The following is a 20,143-nucleotide window of genomic DNA, read 5'->3' as shown; positions in this document are numbered from 1 at the left end:
CATGCCATAATACCCTTCATCTGATAACTGAATGTTGAGTTGCCTAATGCCATATTTTACTAAATTTGGAAGTTTACCTATATATTAAGTCAGATGACAAACTCTACAATCTGTTTACACTGAAAGCAAAGATATAAAATGCAACAATTCTTCACCAGAAATTCCTTGTATCCAGATGATAGCCAGTAAATCAGAAGTTTAACTACAGTGTTTCATGGATTTTCTCTTCCATGCCTGTAATTTGATCCTGTCATTAAAAATGTCTTAGATAGAGAATCTGGATTGGAGGGCCAAATTTTCTTTGCTGTAATTTTCTTTGTTCTTTCTTTGTTTCAGAGATAATCTTGGGCACTGAAAAACCTTTTTAAGTTGTAGAGTCTTGGAATTTTACAATAAAAAAGGTGGCCATTTGACCCATCATGTCAGTACCAGCTCCCAAAAGAGCCACCAAGCTATTCCCACTCTCCAGCCCTACCTCCCAAAATTCAACCTTTTCAAATATATATCCAGCTGTCTTTTTAAACAGCCTGTGGAGTGCGCCATCACCGCTATCCCAGGTAGCATGCTCCAAAACCTAACAACTTTGAGGAAAGAAGTTTCTCCTCATCTCACTCCAAGCTCTCTTGCTGACAGTCTTGAAATTGTGACCCCTGGCTACTGACCTATATGCTAGTGGAAACAGAATGTCCTTCACTGTCATAATTGTTCATAATTTTGAATACCTGAGTTCTTGCATCAGGGATGGCATCTTGGGAACTTCACATATCTTTAATAAGAAGTTGATTATGAGTATTAGAGGGAATTTTGAGGATGTGGTCAGGTTCTTCTGTTTGCAACACTGGAAGATCAATTCAGACTCCTAAGCACTGCAGATGATTTGATGGAAAACAAATCATTTTCAAAAGGCCTGCATGTTTAGTAGCAGGGAGCAGAACTGACGGTATAACACCAGGCTAGTGTAAGGTTTATGCTGAAGCTATTGGGTTTTCCAATGTAGCAGGACATGGTTAAGCCTTAGTATAAATGTATTTGATGATATTTTGTTAAGTAGCATTTGGAATTGATGGAATTTTAATTGTGTTTGCATTTCAGGTCGCTGGCAGGAAAGGTTTCCCTCATGTGATCTATTCCCGACTCTGGCGCTGGCCAGATTTGCATAAGAATGAGCTAAAGCATGCTAAATTCTGCCAGTTTGCATTTGACTTAAAGTACGACAGTGTCTGTGTCAACCCATACCATTATGAGAGGGTCGTCTCACCAGGAATTGGTGAGTGGTGAAGTGTTATTAGCTTTAACAGAATTCACAAAGAGCAGAAAAGCGCAATAATTTAAAGTTGTTAACCTTGCACCTATTTGTTCCCATTCCATAAGGGCGGCACGATGGCTCAGTGGTTAGCATTGCTGCCTCAGCACCAGTTTCCCAGTTTTGATTCCAGCCTTGGACGACTGTCTATGTGGAGTTTGCACATTCTCCCCGTGTCTGCGTGGGTTTCCTCCACGTGCTCCGGTTTCCTCCCACAATCCAAAGATGTGCAGGTCAGGTGAATTGGCCATGCTAAACTGCCCATAATGTTAGGTGCATTAGTCAGAGGGAAATGGGTCTGGGTGGGTTACTCTTCGGAGGGTCAGTGTGAACTGCTTGGGCCGAAGGGCCTGTTTCCACACTGTAGGGAATCTAATCTAAAACTTTGTGTGATGGTGCCAGTCAGTTTCTGCATGGGAAAGGAGAAGTACTTGGGCATACACTGCTGTCATTATACTGAAGTCACATTCTTAAGTATTCCGCATTCTGGGAAATTAGGTGAGAAGGCTATACATCAAGAAGTAGGTGTTAAAGCTCGAATTTTATAGGCACAAGATAAACCGAGGAAGCTAAATTCATAGCTTTTAGTGTCTAAGAGATTGAGCTAGATGTAATGTAGCTCGGGTGCTCGTTGTTGTGGTTCTGTTCGCCGAGCTGGGGATTTGTGTTGCAGACCACTGGTACCACTATAAATGCCGGAGGAAACATCACAGAAGCGCTTCACAGGAGGCTCCCAAGCACTGAGGATGTCACCTAGACAGTGGACGAAACATCTGCAACACAAATTCCCAGCTCGGCAAACAGAACCACAACAGCGAGCACCCGAGCTACAAATCTTCTCACAAACTTTGAAGATGTAATGATTGTCCGAGGTGTTGAGGACTCGTCACTGAAAAAAATCGATGAATGAAGAAGTGGGAAACATTCGAGTTGATGAGGGGCCAACCACAGCGTAGATATTGATTTAGCAAGAAATTGTGTAACTGAGGAGATTGCCTCTTCAGAAATGCGTGATGCTAGACCCCAAAAAAAGGATTTTGGAGTTGCCCAGGCGAAGCGTTGGATTTATTACAATTGTTTCAAGGTTGAATTCATGGAGTATTTATTGTAGCAAACCTGTCAAATGGACACACGAACAATCACAGTGAAAGCATTGAAATTAGCCAGACCCCTAAAGGGAAATGTTGGTAGTTTCTATATGTGAAAGAGCAGAACAGCAATTAGTGAAGTGACTAGTTAAAAGCCCCATGTTTCAGAGGAAATAGGAACTGTAAGGAGAAGAGCAGAGATTATGATGGCTGAGATAAATCTGGTGTTACATCTCTTCCCCCCCCCCCCAAAAAAAAACATTTTCAGAGGACAGCAGGGATGGCTTTGAACTGTGTACAGGGAAATACTGGGATGAAAATCCCAGTCAGCTGCTATCTTTCAGAATTGCATCTCAGGAACATATGGAGCATCTGACTAGTTGCAGAGTGAAGCCATTGCATGCCTTATGGCATGGTGAAAGCAGTATTGCTTTGTAGTTGGCCACAAATAATGGGTGCCAGGAGGTATGAACTGTCCTTTCTCTCTCTGCTGCTTTCTCTTCCTCCAGACTCCAGTAGACACTAAAAATTCTCTATTTTTCTGTTCTGCAGGTGTCAGTCTCCAGAACACAGGTTAGTACTTCAAGTTACTTGTTTGAACCTGAAAATGTTTTTACATGCACTGTCAAGACACTCTATTCAAAATTTCAAAGTAATAGAAGCAGGAGTAGGCCATTTTGCCCATTGAGCTTGCTCTAGCATTCATTAAGATCATGGCTGATCTATCCATCATCTCAGCTCCTCCTATCTGCATTATCCCCATAACCCTTAATTCCCTACCATGCAAAAACCCATCCAACTGTGTCTTGAATATATTTAATGAGGCTGCCTCTACTGCTTCCTTGGGCAGAGAGTTCCATCGATTCACTCGTCTCTGGAAAAAACAATTCCTCCTCATCTTTGTCCTAAATCTATTACCCTATAATCTTGAGGCCATGTCCCCTAGTTCTGGTTTCGCCAGCAGAAACAACTTGTCTATCTATATCTTATCTATCCCTTTCATAATTTTATATGTTTCTATAAGATCCCCTGTCATTTATCTAAATTCTAGAGAGTACAGTCCCAGGAGACTCAACCTCCCCTCATAGGATAACCCCCTCATTTCCGGAATCAATCTAGCGAACTTCCTCTGCACCACTTCCAAAGCCAGTATATCCTCCTTCAAGGAAGGAGACCAGAATTGCGCACAATACTCTAAGTGTGGCCTCACCAACACCTTGTACAATTGCAGCAGAACCTCCCTGCTCTTAAATTCAATCCTATGACAGTGAAAGCCAATATTCCGTTTGCCTTCCTGATTACCCATCACACCTGCAAATCAACTTTTAGCGATTCATGTACAAGCACTCCTAAGTCTTTCTGCACAATAGCATGCTGCAATCTTTCACCTCTTTAAATAATGCTCTGACCTATTATTTTTACTTACAAAGTGAATAACCTCACATTTACCAACATTGTATTCCATCTGCCAGACTCTTGCCCACTCTTTTAACCTATCTAAATCTCTCTGCAGACCCTCCACTTCCTCTGCACAGTTTGCCTTTCCACTCAATTTAGTGTCATCAGCAAACTTGGATATTCTGCCACTCTGCTGAGAGGATTTATGCAACCTCTATATTGATAAAGGAGCACTGTGGATTATTGCTTCATAAACCTACATGAATGGCCGTGTGGAGAGTAAAAATAATTGACTGAGTGAGTTTAGATAGAATACAGCTTTGCATTGTTACTTCTGTGGCTCAAGTGTTTTCTCAAATCAAAAAAAGCCAAGTGCTGTAATTAATGTTGCAGCATGGACGTGTCGTGTTGAAAAAACTCTATGAACACATGATTCCTAGGTAATTCATAGCAATGTTATAGCACCAAACCACAGAAGTCAATATTACAGTTGATGGCCAAAAGCCTGGTCAAAGACATCCGTGTAATAAAGGAGAAAAGGGAGAAAGGCTTCAGAAGGCTTCTCGAGCTTGGGGCACTATGCTCCACTGGCCATGAAAATTCAGGACATTGAAGGCAAAATGAAATTGGTTCACTATCTTGCAAGGTTTTGAGACTGGAGGAGATGGAGAGGGATGGGTGGACCTTTGAAAGCAAGGTTGTGAATTTTAAAATCAAAGTGTTACTTAACTATTTAGTAATGTACGTCAGCAAGCACTGATAGGTCAACTAAATGATGTGAATTAGAAGTCTTCAATAACCTCAAGAATACAAGTAATACAATGTATGAACTGAGCCACTGCTGGGTTGGAATATTCGTTTGTCGAGATAAGAGATTTGGATGACCACTTCAGTGACAGAAGAGCTGAAATCAAGGTGAAGCCACGTAGTTGTTACAGAGGTTGTAATAGATCATAGTGATTTCACAGATGTGTAGCTAGAAACCTACCTGGATGTCAAATCTGACACCAATATGAATTTGATTGAGTCGTGAGAAGGCTTGTGGTGATTTGTTCCAAATTCTGTCTGACAATGAGTTCTGCTTGGTTTGGTTACCTCTGATCAGAGGTGGCCAAGTCAAGAGTTAATAACAGCCACATGCAAAACGTTCTCAACTGAAACAGGCTGGAGCAGTTCAGGCTGACTTTTTGTCTCCAAGTTTTTGGATCGAGTGTCTCAAAGCTGGTGTGGCCTACTTGGCAGAATTCAGGAGATAGAATGGTTACTGGTCACCAGGTGATGAATGTAAATGAGAGAAAGGGGTAATGTGACTGGTTCCTGTAAAAAACAGCAATCCTGCAGAGAGTGGGTAGTGCAATATACCTATGCTATGGGGTCAGAGTTTTAGTGGTAGAGTAATATTAATGTTTAAGGGCGGAAGTCGGCATGGAGCATCAACAAACTGGTCTAGAGAGTGAACTCCAGAAGATGTTTGAAGAGAAGTATTAGTGGCGCACTGATGGAGTACTTTATGAGAGCGCGGAGATTCAGGATTTGTCCAGAATTGGTTTGTAGGGCTGCAGAATTATGATTGTACGCAGCCTGTGCTCACTTTTAACAACAAAGTCTGACCTGCAGTCATCTTGGAATACCTTTGCCAATCAATCAAAGCTTTGCTCTGTCGACTCTGGGAAATTGACACCATTCAACAAGACATTGGTTCAGCAGCATTTAGAATACTGTGTACAGTTCTGATCGCCACATTACCAAAAGGATGTGGATGCTTTGGAGAGAAGGTTTACGAGGATGTTGCCTGGTATAGAGGTGTTAGCTATGAAGGAAGGTTGAGTAGGTTAGGTTTATTTTAATTAGGAAAAGGAGATTGAGGGAGGGACCTGATTGAGGTTTACAAAATCATGAAGTGTATAGACAGGGTGGATAGAGACGAGCTTTTTTCCCAGGGTGAAGGATTCAATAACGAGAGGTCACACTTTCAAGGTGAGAGATGGAAAGTTTAAGGGGGATACACGTGGCAAGTACTTCACACAGAGGGTGGTGGGCATTTGGAACACATTGCCGGTAGAGGCAGGCACGGTAAATTCATTTAAGATGCGTTTGGATAAATGCATAAGTAGGTGGGGAGTAGAGGGATACAGATGCTTAGGAATTGACCGACCGGTTTAGACAGTACATTTTGATTGGCTTAGGCTTGGAGGTCTGAAGGGCCTGTCCCTGGGCTGTAAATTTTCTTTGTTCTTAACAACCAGCACAGGTTTTATTTAAAAGGTTGTCTTCCACATCAGAGTGAAGTCACGGTTGTGGAACATCTGGACACTCCAGGAGAAACTTAATAGATACAGACCTGAGCACTGCACCACTATCATAATTTGGAAATTTGGGTGCTTCAGTGTTACACTTGTCACCCTAACTGAGACGCAGCATGCACGACAAGACCAAGTGAAGGAACAATGCAACAGTTATTACTTTTTCTGGAAGCTGTCTCTAGAGGGTGAGCTACATCATCCAAACTGACCTTCTCCGGCACCTTAGTGACTTCGACCTACCCAGCTCACCCTCACAAGTAGAAGCAGAGTTTCAAAGACCTCAGTCCTCTCAGAAATAGAAAATTGACTTATTTCTATTTTAAATGGACCACCCTTTATTTTTAGATATCTCAAGTTTGACTCCGTGATTGGCACTGCTGCCTCATAGTGCCAGGGACCTAGGTTCGATTCCAGCCTTAGGCAATTGTCAGTGTGGAGTTTGCACATTCTTTCTGTGTCTGTGTGGGCTTCCTCTGGTTTCCTCCCACAATCCAAGGATGCACAGGCTAGGTGAATTGGCCAAGCTAAATTTCCCCTGGTGTTCAGGGATGTGCAGGATAGGTGCATTAGTCAAAAGTAAATGTAGAGTAATTGGGTGGGGGAGTGGGTCTGGGTGGGTTACTCTTTGAAGGGTCGGTGTGGACATGTTGGGCTGGAGGGCCTGTTTCCACACTGAGGGACCCCATGATGACTCAGAAGCTTTGAAATGGACGAGGCCGTATCCTGTCCACATCCAACTTATCAAGATCTCTCAGGATCTTGTATGTCTCAATCAAGTCCTCTCTTCCTCTTCTAGACTGTAGTAGGTACAAACCTAACTTAACCTGTCCACTCGTTCTTCATAAGCTTACCCACCCATTCCAGGGTCACAGTTCAAAGGTACAGGGTAGGCCAAGTATGTATGAGATTAAGAGAAAGTTCTTCTTCATTCAGAGTGTGAGCCTGTAAAATTCTCTGTCAGAGAAAGCAGTTGAGACCAAAGCATTGAATATTTTCAATAAGGACTTTGACATAATTCTTGGGGCTAAAGGAATCAAAGAGTATGGGAGCAAGTGGGAACAAGATACAGAATTAGATGATCAGCCATGACTGTATTGAATGGTAGAGCAGGTTCAAAGAGCCGAATGGCCTACAGCTAGTCCTATCTTCTCTGTTTCTATTAATCCAATGATCCTTCTCTGAACTGCAGCAAATGTGTTTACATTGTGAAGTAAGGTGACTAATTGTGTCTACTGCACTCAAGATTTGATTCACCAGTGCCCTGTACAATTGAAGAACAGTCTGTATAGATTTGCCTTCAGTGTCCCTCGCAATCAATGATACCGTTCTGTTAGCTTTCCTAATTATTTGCTGTACCTGCATCCTCAACTTCTGTGATTCACACACAAGGACACCCAGGCCACTCCATGTCTTGGAGCTCTGCAATCTCTAATCATTCAGATATAACGTCTTTTGTATTCTTACTGCCAAATTGGATTATTTGGAATTTTCTGCATTATACTCCATTTAGCAGATATTTCCTCACTCATCTAATAGTTGTCTATTTATCTCTCTCTCTCTCTGTAGTCTCCTTTTGTCCTCTTCATATTTTATTTTCCTCCCTGTCTTTGTATCATCTGTAGATTTGCAAGCCATACCTTTGATATGTTCTGTTGAATGTCTCACAACTAGTTTGAAGTATACCTTTGAGACATGCTCATAATGGCATAGAAACATAGAAGATAGGAGTAGGAGGAGGCCATTTGGCCTTTCGAATTTGCTCCGACATTAATCACAATCATTGTCCAATTCAGTTGCCTAATCCTGCTTTCTCCCCATAACCTTTGATCCCTTTTGACCCAAGTGCTATATCTAGTCGCTTCTTGAATACGTTCAGTACTTCCTGTGTTAATGAATTCCACAGGCTCACCGCTCTTTGGGTAAAGAAATGTCTCCTCCGTCCTAACTGGTCCACCCTGAATCCTTAGACTGTGACCCCTGGTTCTGGACCCACCCACCATCCTCCTGCATCTACCCTTTCTAGTCCCTTTAGAAATTTGTAAGTCTCTATGAGATTCCCCTTCACTCATCTGAACTCCAGCAAAAACAGTCCTAACTGCGGCAATCACTCCTAATATGTCAATCCTGCCATTCCTGAAGAAGGGCTTATGCCCGAAACGTCGATTCTCCTGTTCCTTGGATGCTGCCTGACCTGCTGCGCTTTTCCAGCAACACATTTTCATCCCCAGAATCAGCCTGGTAAACCTGTCCTGTACTCCCTCAAGTATAAGAGTGTCCTTCCTTAGAAAAGGAGACCAAAACTGCACACACATTCTAGATGTACCCTCACCAAGATCCTGTGTAACTGCAACAAGACATCCCTGCTCTTGGACTTGAAACGTCTCGCAACGAAAGCCAAACTACCATTTCCTTTCTTTACTGCCTGCTACACATACATGCTTGCCTTCAGCAACTGGTGCACAAATACACCGAGGTCCTTCTGCACACTTCCCCTCTCCCAATGTCCAGCCATTCAGGTAGTAATCTGCTGCCTTGTTTTTGCTTCCAAAGTGAATAAGCTTACGCTTACCCAAATTATACTGCTTCTGCCACTGATTTGCCCACTTATCCAACTTGTCCAGATCATTGCTGAAGGACCTCTGCCCTCCTCGTCACAATTCACCCTCCCAACCAATTTGGTATTATCCCCCTGCAAACTTTGAGATATTACGTTTTGTTCCCTCATCCAAATCATTAATACATGTTGTGAATAGCTGGGGTCCGAGCACCAATCCCTGTGGCACCCCACTCGTTGCTGCCTGCCAATTTGAAAAGGACCCATTAATTCCTATTCTTTGTTTCCTCTCTGCCAATCAGTTTCCTATCCATCTCAATATAATTTCCCCAATCTCGCAATCTCTTAGGCAGGATTTTGTTAAATGCTTTCTGAAAGTCCAAATATATCACACTGACTGGCTCCCCCTTGTCAACTCTACGAGTTATATCTTCATAGAATTCCAACAGATTTATCAAGCATGATTTCCCCATCATCAATCCATGCTGACTATCAGATTCTGCCACTACCTTCTAAATGCTCCACTGTAAAGTCCTTGATAACAGATTCACGAATTTTCCCCATTACCACTGTTAGGCTTACAGGTCTATAATTGTGATTTTTGAGAAGATTTGTAGCTCAGATTGAGGTTCAGGTTGTAAGTTTGCTCGCTGAGCTGGCAGGTTTGTTTTCGGACATTTCATCACCATGCTACGTAATACTGATGATGTTACCTAGCATGGTGATGAAACATCTGAAAACAAATCTGCCAGCTCAGCGAGCAAACTTATAGCCTAGGTCTATAATTCCTTGGTTTCTTCCTACCTCCCTTTTTAAATATTGGAGTAACGTTAGCTACCCTCCAATCTGTAGGGACTCTTCCAGAGTCTCTAGAATCCTGAAAGATGCATCCACTAATTGTGGAGGAACTTTTTAAGTTATTATGTGATGTAGGTTATCAGGCCTTGTGGATTTATCTGCCTTTAATCTCCTCAATTTTCCCAGCACCATTTTTCTACTGATATTGATCTGCCTCAGTTCTTCTTTCTCAATAAACCTTGCATTCTCCAACACTTCTGGTATCTGATTTGTCCTCTTTTGTGAAGACAGGACCAAAGGATGTATTCAGTTGCTCAGTCATTTCTTTGACCCCTGTTATACATACCCCCGTATGTCTTTAGAGGACCTATGTTTGTCTTCACTAATAACTTTCTCTTCACGTACCTATAAAGAACTCTTCGTGTCAGTCTCTATGTTCATTGCAAGTTTATTTTTGTACTGCATTTTCCCCTTCTTAATCAATCCTTTGTCCTTTTTGAATTCTAAATTGCTCCCAATCCTCAGACCTATTATTTTTGCTGGCCAATCTATGTACTACTTCCTTGGATCGGGTACTAATTTACTTTGTAATCCATGGATTAGCCCTCTTACCCATTTTGCTTTTGTGTCGGACAGGAATCAACAGTTGTTGCAGCTCCCCTATTGCGTTCCTTGAATGTTTGCCTTTGCCTATCAACTGTCATCCCTTTTAAGTAACTCTCACCAGTATATCAAGGCCATCTCATGCCTCATATCTTCATAGATTCCTTTTTTAAGATTTAGCACCCTAGTCTCCAGTGAGTTTTGAAAAGATTTGTAGCTCAGGTTGTGGTTCTGGATATAGGTTTGCTCGCTGAGCTGGAAAGTTCCTTTTCAGATGTTTCGTCACCATACTAGGAAGCATCTTCAGTGAGCCTCCTAATTAAGCACTGGTGGTGTAGTCTGCTTTCTATTTCTACCCTAGTCTCCAAATCAACTATCTCACTCTCCATCTTGATAAAAAAAATTCTATCATGTTATGGTGGCTCATCCCCAAGGGGTCTCGCACAGCTAGATTGGTAATGATTCCCTGTTCACTACACAGTATCCAGCCTAAGATGACCTTCTCCCCAGTTGGGCCCTCCAAGAAAATCATCCTGTATACACTCCAGGAATTTCTCCTCTTTGTCATTGTAGCTAATTTGATTTTCCTAATCTATGTGCAGATTAAAATCACCCATGACCACAGATATTCCCTAATCACATGCACCTGTAATATCCTGTTCAATGCCATCCCCAACATCACCACCGCAGTTTGGCCTGTATATGACACCTGATCATGTTTCTTGCCCCTTGGTATTTCTCAACTCAACCCATACAGACTGCATATTGTCAGAGCTGATATCCTCTGTCACTATTGTGTTAATTTTGTCTTTAACCAGCAAAGCCACTCCACCAGCTTTTCCTTTTTGCCTGTTTTTCCTAAATACTGAATACCCTGGGACATTCAGTTTCCATCTCTGGTCACCCTGCAATCATGTCTCTGTAATCCCAATCATATCATCCCTGTTTACATCTATCTGTATGATTTAGTTAATTAATCCCCTTTGTTTTGAATACTTGTTGCATTGAGATACGAGGCTTTTAAATTTGTTCCACTGGTAAATTTCCCAACTTTTTATAAATCCTTGGTGCATAAAGATGTTCACCTGTTCTGTCACTGAAAGGTGTTCAGTCCCTCACCTTTATTGTCTGATAACCATCTGCCACATCATGAACTTGCAGTCTCAGCTCCTTCTTGAATTTGGGTTTTTTAATTTTCCCTCGAACTGATTTCCCCCTCCCCACCACCGCCGCCCTCCGGCGTATATAGCCCTAGTTATGCAATTTGCTAGAATTCTGGTCCCAGCACAACTCAGATGAAGGCCATCCCATCAGAACAGGTCCCTTCTTCCCCAGTACTAGTGCCAATGTCCCATGAATTCAAACCCATTTCTCCCACACCAATCTTTGAGCCACACATTTACTTGCATAATCTATACCATGTGACCTGAAGGTGTGAAAGTCTTTGCTCCATCTTAAATGGGGCATGGTGAACTGATGAAAGCATGTTATTGTTGGTAATTGCCTACTTGAATATTAGCTCAAATACTGAAGTGTCCAGTGACTGTAATATACGTATCTATCAGGAATTGTAATAAACCTATGTTTTTCTTTTTAAGTACCATATTATCCAGATCTTATGGGAGCAAACATAAGCATTGCTGCATCAGACACAGATACCCGACGAGAGGCAAAGCCCACATCACGGTGGGAGATCATCTTCACCCAAGTCACATAGAGTAAACCGTTGAGGTCCCAACACTGTTCTATGTGGCCAGTTATTACATCTTGCCAATCTCTCTGCTTCCTGTTTGCCAGCCAGTTTTCTATTCATGCCAATATATTAATCTCCTAACCCATGAGCTTTTCTTTTCCACAAAAGCCTTTATCAAAGGCTTTCTGGAAACACATGTACAAAATAACCACTGATTTCCCTTTGTCCTCAAAGACTCCAATAGATTGGTTAAACATGATTTACTCTCCACAAAGTCATGCTGACTCTGCCTGATTCCTTAAATATCCTTCCAAACTGTCGTGCTGTAACATGTTTCCATAACAGCTTCTAACATTTTCCCTAAGACATATTTTAAGTTGACTCATCTGTAATTTTCTACTTTCTTCCTCTGGGATTCTCAAGGCATTACACTTGCCACCTTCCAATCTAATGGGACTTGCCATGAATGTAGAGAGGTGTGGAAAATGAAAGCTAATGTGTCAACTATCTCACAAACTTCTTTTTGCAAGACCTGAGGATGAGGGACTTGTTAGTTAGCAATTCCAACAATTTATTCAGTCCCAGTTTTGTGGTTATTGTCATTTTCCAAAATTTGGAAAATGAAATATACCATACCAATGTTTCACCTTTGTCTACACTACAAGTAACATTCTCAAAAATCTCCAGTTCATCAAACATGATTTCCCTTTTATAAATCAATGCTGACTGTGTCCAGTGTTGCCTTTTCTTTGTCTAAATGTTCTATTATCATATCCTTTATACTAGAATCTAATATTTTCCCTTTGACAGATATTGAATCATTAGGTCTGTAGTTTTTTATTCTCCCTCTCCCTCTCATCTCAAGTAATGGAGTTACATTTGCAACTTTACAGTCTGCAGAAGTCTTTCCAGAATTGTTTTTGAAAAGTGAGTAATACTTAAAGTTTCATGCTGGAGATGATTTAAATGGTGGAGGCTGGTACATTGAACACTGGTTGGAAGCTGCTTCTGCAGGGAATCAGTTGTACCCAACATTGTTTCAGCTGTCAACAACTAGTACTATGAAGTAATAGCAAAACATAGCCAAACAAAATACCATAGACGATTACATGACTGCCGTATCCACAGGTCTAGTTCCTGCAGTTTCAGTTACCTGCGGCTTACCGTTGCCTGAACATATTACAGGGAACGTTCCAGAGACAGGGGGTTGCGGGAAGGTAAATTTCCCATTTAAATGAATGGGTTCACAACTATCCGCGGTTTCGGCCTTCCACAATAGGTCTTGGAACATACCCCCTGTGTGTGCGGCAGGCTACTGATTGTTTTAAATTGTGACACAACTTTTTTTCACACCTGTCTTGAATTCTAGATACTGTTCCTTGTGCTTTTCATCATTGTCTGGTCATCAACTGAATGTAATCTAAATTATTTGCTTGATTATGTGCTAGCTCCTCCTACTCGTTTGGTGAAGGATGAATTTGTGCACGAATGTGTGCAGCTGGATGGACCGCAAGTCATGCCACATCCTGAGGAACATCGGCTTCAGCCAGTCAAACACCCGACTAACACACGGCCATCTTCTGAAACCTATGTCCAGCCCCTCCCACCTCCAGTACTTTCCTTACCAGAGACATCTAGAGCCACTGTGCACAGCTATCCCAACATTCCAATGTCTCCTCCTCGTGAGTACATTGTTTTACTGGATGCTCACATACTAAAATAATACCTGATAATTTTGTTTCATTGGTCATGGATTAAATGCAATGGGTCAAAAACAGTTGAAATGTTCTGTAAAGGTTTTGTGAAGCTGTTATGCTAACATAATATGTAGTTGCTGAGAGCCTCCACAGCATGTTGCTGAGTGTGGTTATGATGAGGGCACAGCCAAATAAGGATGTGGGGAATATACTGCTTATTGCTGATTATTGTAGAGAACTTAGTTTGCTTATACTTTTCACCATTAGTTAGATTCTGTACCTTTCTGCCATTGTTATACATATAAATAAGAGTAATTAAATATTATTAGTGTTCAGTCCAGCATCTATTCAGTGCGTCTCAGTCTGGTATATTTCCATAGATAGAAAGCATGTCATAAACTGCTTATTGTGTTTTGGGGTGGTACATTACAACTGGAACTCTTTCCCCACCCCAATTTGACAACTGTTTATTCTGTTTGTGTGCTGGCCGCTGCCTATGTCTTGTCGCACCTTATTTAACTGCCTTTTGGAAATCCAAATACGCCACACCTACAGATTTCCTTGTTACTTGCTAAAATAACTGTACTAAATTAGTTCACGATGATTACCCATTCACAAAATCGCGCTGACTTTGATGCAACAGTATGTTCTAAGTGCCCTGCTGAATCACTTTCCTTGTGCCAGATGTCAGCAAACTGGCTCATTGTTCTCTCTCCTTTCTTGAATACGAAAGTTATGCATGATATTTTACAAACTGTTGGAACCTTTTCAGAGTAAAGGAATTTTGGAAAATTTCAACCAAAGCATCTGCTTTCTCAGCAGCTACCTTTGGGACCCTGGCATGCAAGCCATCATGTATGGAGACATATCGAACTTGTTCTCATTATTTTCTCAATGTTTTTTCCTGGCTGAATAATTGTTTTACATTTCTCTCTACCTTTCATCTCTATATTTACAGGTGTTTCTGAGATGTTACTTGTGCCTTTTACAGTGAAGAGAGTGTGGTGTTGGAAAAGCACAGCAGCTCAGGCAGCATCCGAGGAGTAGGAGAACTGATGTTTCGGGCATAAGCCCTTCCTAATGAAGGGCTTATGCCCGAAACATCGATTCTCCTGCTCCTCAGATACAGCCTGACCTGCAGTGCTTTTCCAGCACCACACTCTCGACTCTGATCTCCAGCATCTGCAGTCCTCACTTTCTCCTTCTACAGTGAAGACAAATACAAAATATCTCTTTAAATAAAACAAAGAACTGTAGATGCTAGAAATCTGAAACAAAAACACAAATTGCTGGGAGAACTGAAGAAGCATCACTGGACTCTAAACATTAGCTCTGTTGTATCACCACCGATGTTGCTAGACCTGCTAAGTTTCTCTGGCAGTTTCTGTTTCTGTTACAAAATGTCACTTCACGCAACCACTGGTTCTTTATTTGGCAAGGGAGTAATGCATTTCAAATAGCTTGATTGAAGAATTACTTGAACATTTAAAATTGGAATATAAATGTAAATAACCCCACTTTGTTTTTCTCTCTCCCAGCTACCAACAATTCTCTCATTCCTATGAATCACAGCGAGGCTTTATTACAGATTGCCCCATCACTGCAACAGATGGCACCTCCCCCAACTCCACCTCCCCCCGCCCCCCCCAATCCATCTCAGCAAAATGGATATCCGCCACCAAAACAGCCTTACCAGAGTAAGTACCTGTGCTTTCAAAGGCTCTTGGAACTGAGGAAAACCTGGAAAATTATTTCTCTCGTTTTTTTAACTGAGCATAGAACGTTCCAGCGAGTACAGGCCCTCTAGCCCTCAATGTTGCACCGACCTGTGAAAATAATCTGATGCCCATCTAACCTACACCATTTCATTATTATCCATATGTATGTCCAATGTCCATTTAAATGCCCTTATTGTTGGCGGGTCTACTACTGTTGCAGGCAGGCTGTTCCATGCCCTGACTACTCTGAGTAAAGAAATTGCGCTGATATCTGTCTTAACTCTTTCACCCCTCAGTTTAAAGCTATGTCCCCTCATGCTAGCCTTCACCATCCAAGGGAAAAGGCTTTCACTGTCCACCCTATTTAACCCTCTGATTTTCTTATATGTCTCAATTGAGTCACTTCTCAACCTTCTCCTCTCCAACGAAAACAGCCTCACTTACCTTAGCCTTTCCTCGTAAGACCTCTTTCCATACCAGGTAACATCTTAGTAAATCTCCTCTGAACCCTTTCCAAGCTTCACATCCTTGCTATAATGCGATGATCAGAACTGTACGTAATACTCCAGGTGCGGCCTTAACCAGTGTCTTGTACAGTTGAAGCATGACCTTGTGGCTCAATCCCCCTACCAATAAATGCCAACACACCACATGCATTCTTAACAATCCTATCAACCTGGGTGGCAACATTCAGGGATTTATGCACCTGGACAATAAGGTGTCTCTGTTCATCTACACTACCAAGAATTTTACCATTAGCCCAGTACTCTGCTTTCCTGTTACTACTTCCGATGTGAACTATCTCGCACTTTTCCGCATTAAACTTCATTTGCCTCTTCTCAGCCCAGCTCTGCATCTTATCTATGTCCCTCTATAAACTGCAACATCCTTTGGTACTATCCACAACTCTATCTACCTGAATGTCATCCACAAATTTACTAACTCATCTTTCTACGTCCATATCCAAATCACTTATAAAAATGACAAACAGCAGTGGCCCCAAAACAGATCCTTGTGGCACACTACTGGTAACTGAACTCCAGGATGAACATTTCCCATCAACCACCACCCTCTGTCTTCTTACAGCTAGTCAATTTCTGATCCAAACCACTAAATCACCTTCAATCTCAAAACTCCGTATTTTGTGCAATAGCCTTCCATGTGGAACCTTAACAAACACCTTACTGAAGTCCATATACACCACATCCATTTGTTTTGTCACCGTCTCGAAGAACTCACTATGGTTAGTGAGGCACGACCTATCCTTCGCAAAACCGTGTAGACTATCCCTAATCAAATTATTCCTTTCCAGATGATGATAAATCCTAACTCTTATGACCTTTTCCAGCACCTCACCCACAACCGAAGTAAGGCTCACTGGCCTCTAATTACCAGGGTTGTCCCGACTCACTTTCTTAAACAAGGGAACATTTACTATCCTCCAGTCTTCTGGCACTAGTCCTGTCAACAATGACGACATAAAGATCAAAGCCAAAGGCTCTGCAGTCTCCTCTCTGGCTTCCCAGAGGATTTGAGGATAAATCCCATCTGGCCCAGGGGTCTTATCTATTTTCAGATCTTCCAAAATTGCTGAAACCTCATCTTTGTCACCTCAATCCCATCGAAGATTGTAGTCTGTGTCTCCATATTTTCACTAACGTTACCTTTTTGCAATGTGAATACTGACGAAAAGTATTCATTAAGTGCTTCCCCTGTGTCCTCAGATTCCACACACAACTTTCCACTACTGTCTTTGATGGGTCCTTATCTTACTCTTACTCTAGTAATTCTTTTATTCCTGATATACCTAAAGAAGGCCTTAGGATTTTCCTTGATCCTATCACCCAACAACTTCTCATGTCTCCTCCTGGCTCTTCTTAGCACTCTCTTTAGATCTTTTCTGGCTAACTTATAACTCTCAAGACCCCTAACTGAGCCTTCATGCCTCATCCTCACATAAGCTGCCTTCTTCCTCTTGACGAGAGCTTCAACTTCTTTAGTAAACCATGGCTCCCTCTCTCGACAACTACCTCCCTGCCTGATAGGTATATACCTATCAAGGACCCGGTGTAGCTGTTCCTTGAATAAGCTTCACATTTCAACTGTGTCCATCTCCTACAGTTTCCTTCCCCATCCTATGCATTCTAAACCTTGCCTAATCACATCATAATTGCCTTTCCCCTAATTATACCTCTTTCCCTGTGGTATATACCTATTTCTGCCCATTGCTGTTCTAAACATAATCGAATTGTGGTCACTATTGCCAAAGTGCTCATCTGCCTCCAAATCTAACACCTGGCTGGGTTGATTCCCCAGTACCAATTCCAACATGGCATTGTCCCTTGTTGGCTTGTCTATATACTTTGTCAGAAAACCCTCCTGCGCACATTGAACAAAAACTGACCCATCTAAACTACTTAAACTATTGTATTCCCAGTCAATATTGGGGAAGTTAAAGTCCCCCATAACAACTACCCTGTTACTCTCACTTCTATCGAGAATCATCTTAGCTATCCTGTCCTCTATATCCCTGGAACAATTCGGAGGCCTATAGAAAACTCCCAACAGGGTGACCTCTTCTTTCCTGTTTCTAACCTTACCCCTAACTTCCTCAGTAGCCTCAAACGTTATCTCAGCTGCTGTAATACTACTCTTGATTAACAATGCCACAACCCGGAATCTGCAACAAGCATTTCTGTCCCCCCTCCTCTAGCCATGTCTCTGAAATGGCTACAACATCAAAATCCCAGGTACAAACCCATGCTGCAAGTTCATTCACCTTATTCCGGATGCTCCTGGGGCATTGAAGTACACACATTTCAAACTGACATCCTGATTACTGATGCCCTCGCGTGAGTAAACCTATCCCTGACATCACTACCCTCAACCTCCTGTACACTGGAACTACAATTCAGGTTCCCATTCCCCTGCTACGTTAGTTTAAACACCCCCCCTCCCCCCAACCAGAAGAGCATTAGCAAATTTCCCTCCCCCAGGATATTGGTACCTCTCTGGTTCAGGTGAAGACCATCTTGTTTATAGAGCTCCAATTGTTCAAGAATCCGAAACCTTCCTCCTGCACCATCCCTGCAGTCATGTGTTCAGCTCCGCTCTCTCCCTATTCCTCGCTTCATTAGCACGTGGTACAGGCAACAAACCAGAGATAATACCTCTGTTTGTTCTAGCTCTAAGCTTTCGCTGTAGCTCCCTGAATTTCTGTCTTAGATCCCCACCTTCCTTCCTATCTATGTCATTGATGTTTGTGTGGACCACGACTTTGGGCTGCTCCCCCTCACCCTCAAGGATCCCAAATACACGATCATAGACCTCACGAACCCTGGCACACACCAATCGTGAGTCTCTCTTGTTCCCACAAAACCTCCTATCTGCCCCCCTAACTACGGAGTCCCCAATGACTAAAGCTTTGCTCCTCTTCCCCCTTCCCCTCTGAGCAACAGGGGCAGATTCTGCGCCAGAGACCTGTGCTCCATTGCTTACCCCTGGTAAGCCTTCCCCACCCACCCAAATGTATCCAAAATGGTATAGTTGTTGTTGAGGGCAACCACCATAGGAGATATCTGCACTGCCTGCCGGTTCCCTTTTCTACCCCTCGCGGTAACCCATCTACCACCTTTACGTGACTGTGGAGTAACTACCTCCCTGTAACTCTCAATAACCTCCTCTGCCTCCTGAATGATCCGAAGTTCGTCCAGCTCCAGCTCCCGCTATCGAATGTTGGAATTACAAATGTGACCATTTATTAATTATGATCTAATTCTTTCAGAAACAGATTTACTCACGTTTCCGATCATGTGAAGTTGTTTGAACATTTTAAAACCACTGACAGAACGTAAATGCTGCAGTGAGTCGAGTTTTATCGAGGCCTTCACTTTTAAGTGAAAAGAGAAAATATTGGAAACATACAGCAGCTTAGGGCAAGTCATGGAGAGAGAAGCAGTTAGCATTTCAGGTCGAAGGGCTTTTGTAATTCTGTCAAATGGATATTGATCTGCAGTATTAGTTCTATTCCTCTCGTCAGATGTTGCCTGATCTGACTATTGCCAGCAGTTCTGTGGAAATCTTGACTGAAGCTGGAGGTATTAGACGGCTTCTCGATAGCTTGATCAGTACCCTTACCACCAACATAAACATGCATTGTCTCCACCACGAGCACAGTGGAAGCAGTTCGAATTACATGCACGATGCACTGGAGCAACCCACCAAGGCTCCTTTGACAGTTTTCAAACCGCATCTGTTGCCACTTAAAGGGATAAGGGCAGGCAATGCATGGGAGCAATCATCTACAAGTTTCCCTCCAAACCAAGCACCTTCCAACTTGGAACTCTGTTTCTTCATTGACATGGTCATTGGATTAAAATCCTGCAACTCCCTACAGCAGATGGATTACAGCACTTCAGCTCACCATCTCCTTGAGGGCAGTTCAGGATCAGTAACAAATGTTGACTCTTGACTGTAAGACATAGGAGCAGAAATTAGGCCATTCATCCCATCAAGTCTGCTCCACCATTAAGTCATGGCTGTTAAGTTTCTCAACCCCACTCTGTCGCTTTCTCATCATAACCCTTGACAATCAAGAACCAATTGCTGTCTTAAAAAAAAACTCAATGACCTGGCCTCCACAGCCTTCTGTGGCACTGAATTTCATAGATTCACCGCTCTTCTGGCGAAAGAAGTTCTCCTTCTCTCCATTCTAAAAGGTCTTCCCTTTACTTTAAGGCTGTGCCCTCAGGTCCTAGTCTCTCCTACCAATGGAAGCATCTTGCCAACATCCACTCTGTCCAGGGCCTTCAGTATTCAGTAAGTTTCAATTAGATCTCCCCTCGTCCTTCTAAACTCCATCAAGTAGAAACCCAGAGTCCTCAAACATTCCTCCTATGTTAAGCTTTTCATTCCTGGGACAATTCTCATGACCACAACACCCGCATCCTATGAAAGAAACTTTGTGAAACATTCTATCATTGTTTTAT

General features: G+C 42.4%; 1 protein-coding gene across 3 annotated transcripts in view; it reads left to right on the top strand.

Moving 5' to 3' along the window:
- The window catches only part of LOC122544738 (SMAD family member 4), a 169,307-nt gene that overhangs the window by 64,429 nt on the left and 84,735 nt on the right, over positions 1–20,143 (top strand). For 2 of the 3 annotated variants that reach the window (XM_043684044.2, XM_043684045.2), the window contains exons 3-6: positions 1,093–1,267; positions 2,944–2,964; positions 13,189–13,422; positions 14,976–15,134. In XM_043684044.2, coding sequence (XP_043539979.2) covers positions 1,093–1,267; positions 2,944–2,964; positions 13,189–13,422; positions 14,976–15,134 — 589 coding nt within the window. The remainder of the gene's footprint in view (positions 1–1,092; positions 1,268–2,943; positions 2,965–13,188; positions 13,423–14,975; positions 15,135–20,143) is intronic. The other variant, XM_087985048.1, reaches the window with a different exon arrangement.

The sequence above is a fragment of the Chiloscyllium plagiosum genome, unplaced genomic scaffold, assembly GCF_037043375.1.
Source record: "Chiloscyllium plagiosum isolate Xiang-an unplaced genomic scaffold, Cpla_swu_hap1 HiC_scaffold_50, whole genome shotgun sequence".
NCBI classification, from domain to species: Eukaryota; Metazoa; Chordata; class Chondrichthyes; order Orectolobiformes; family Hemiscylliidae; genus Chiloscyllium; species Chiloscyllium plagiosum.
The sequence above is the reverse complement of the archived record's forward strand: the minus strand, read 5'-3'. Positions and strand labels throughout refer to the sequence as shown.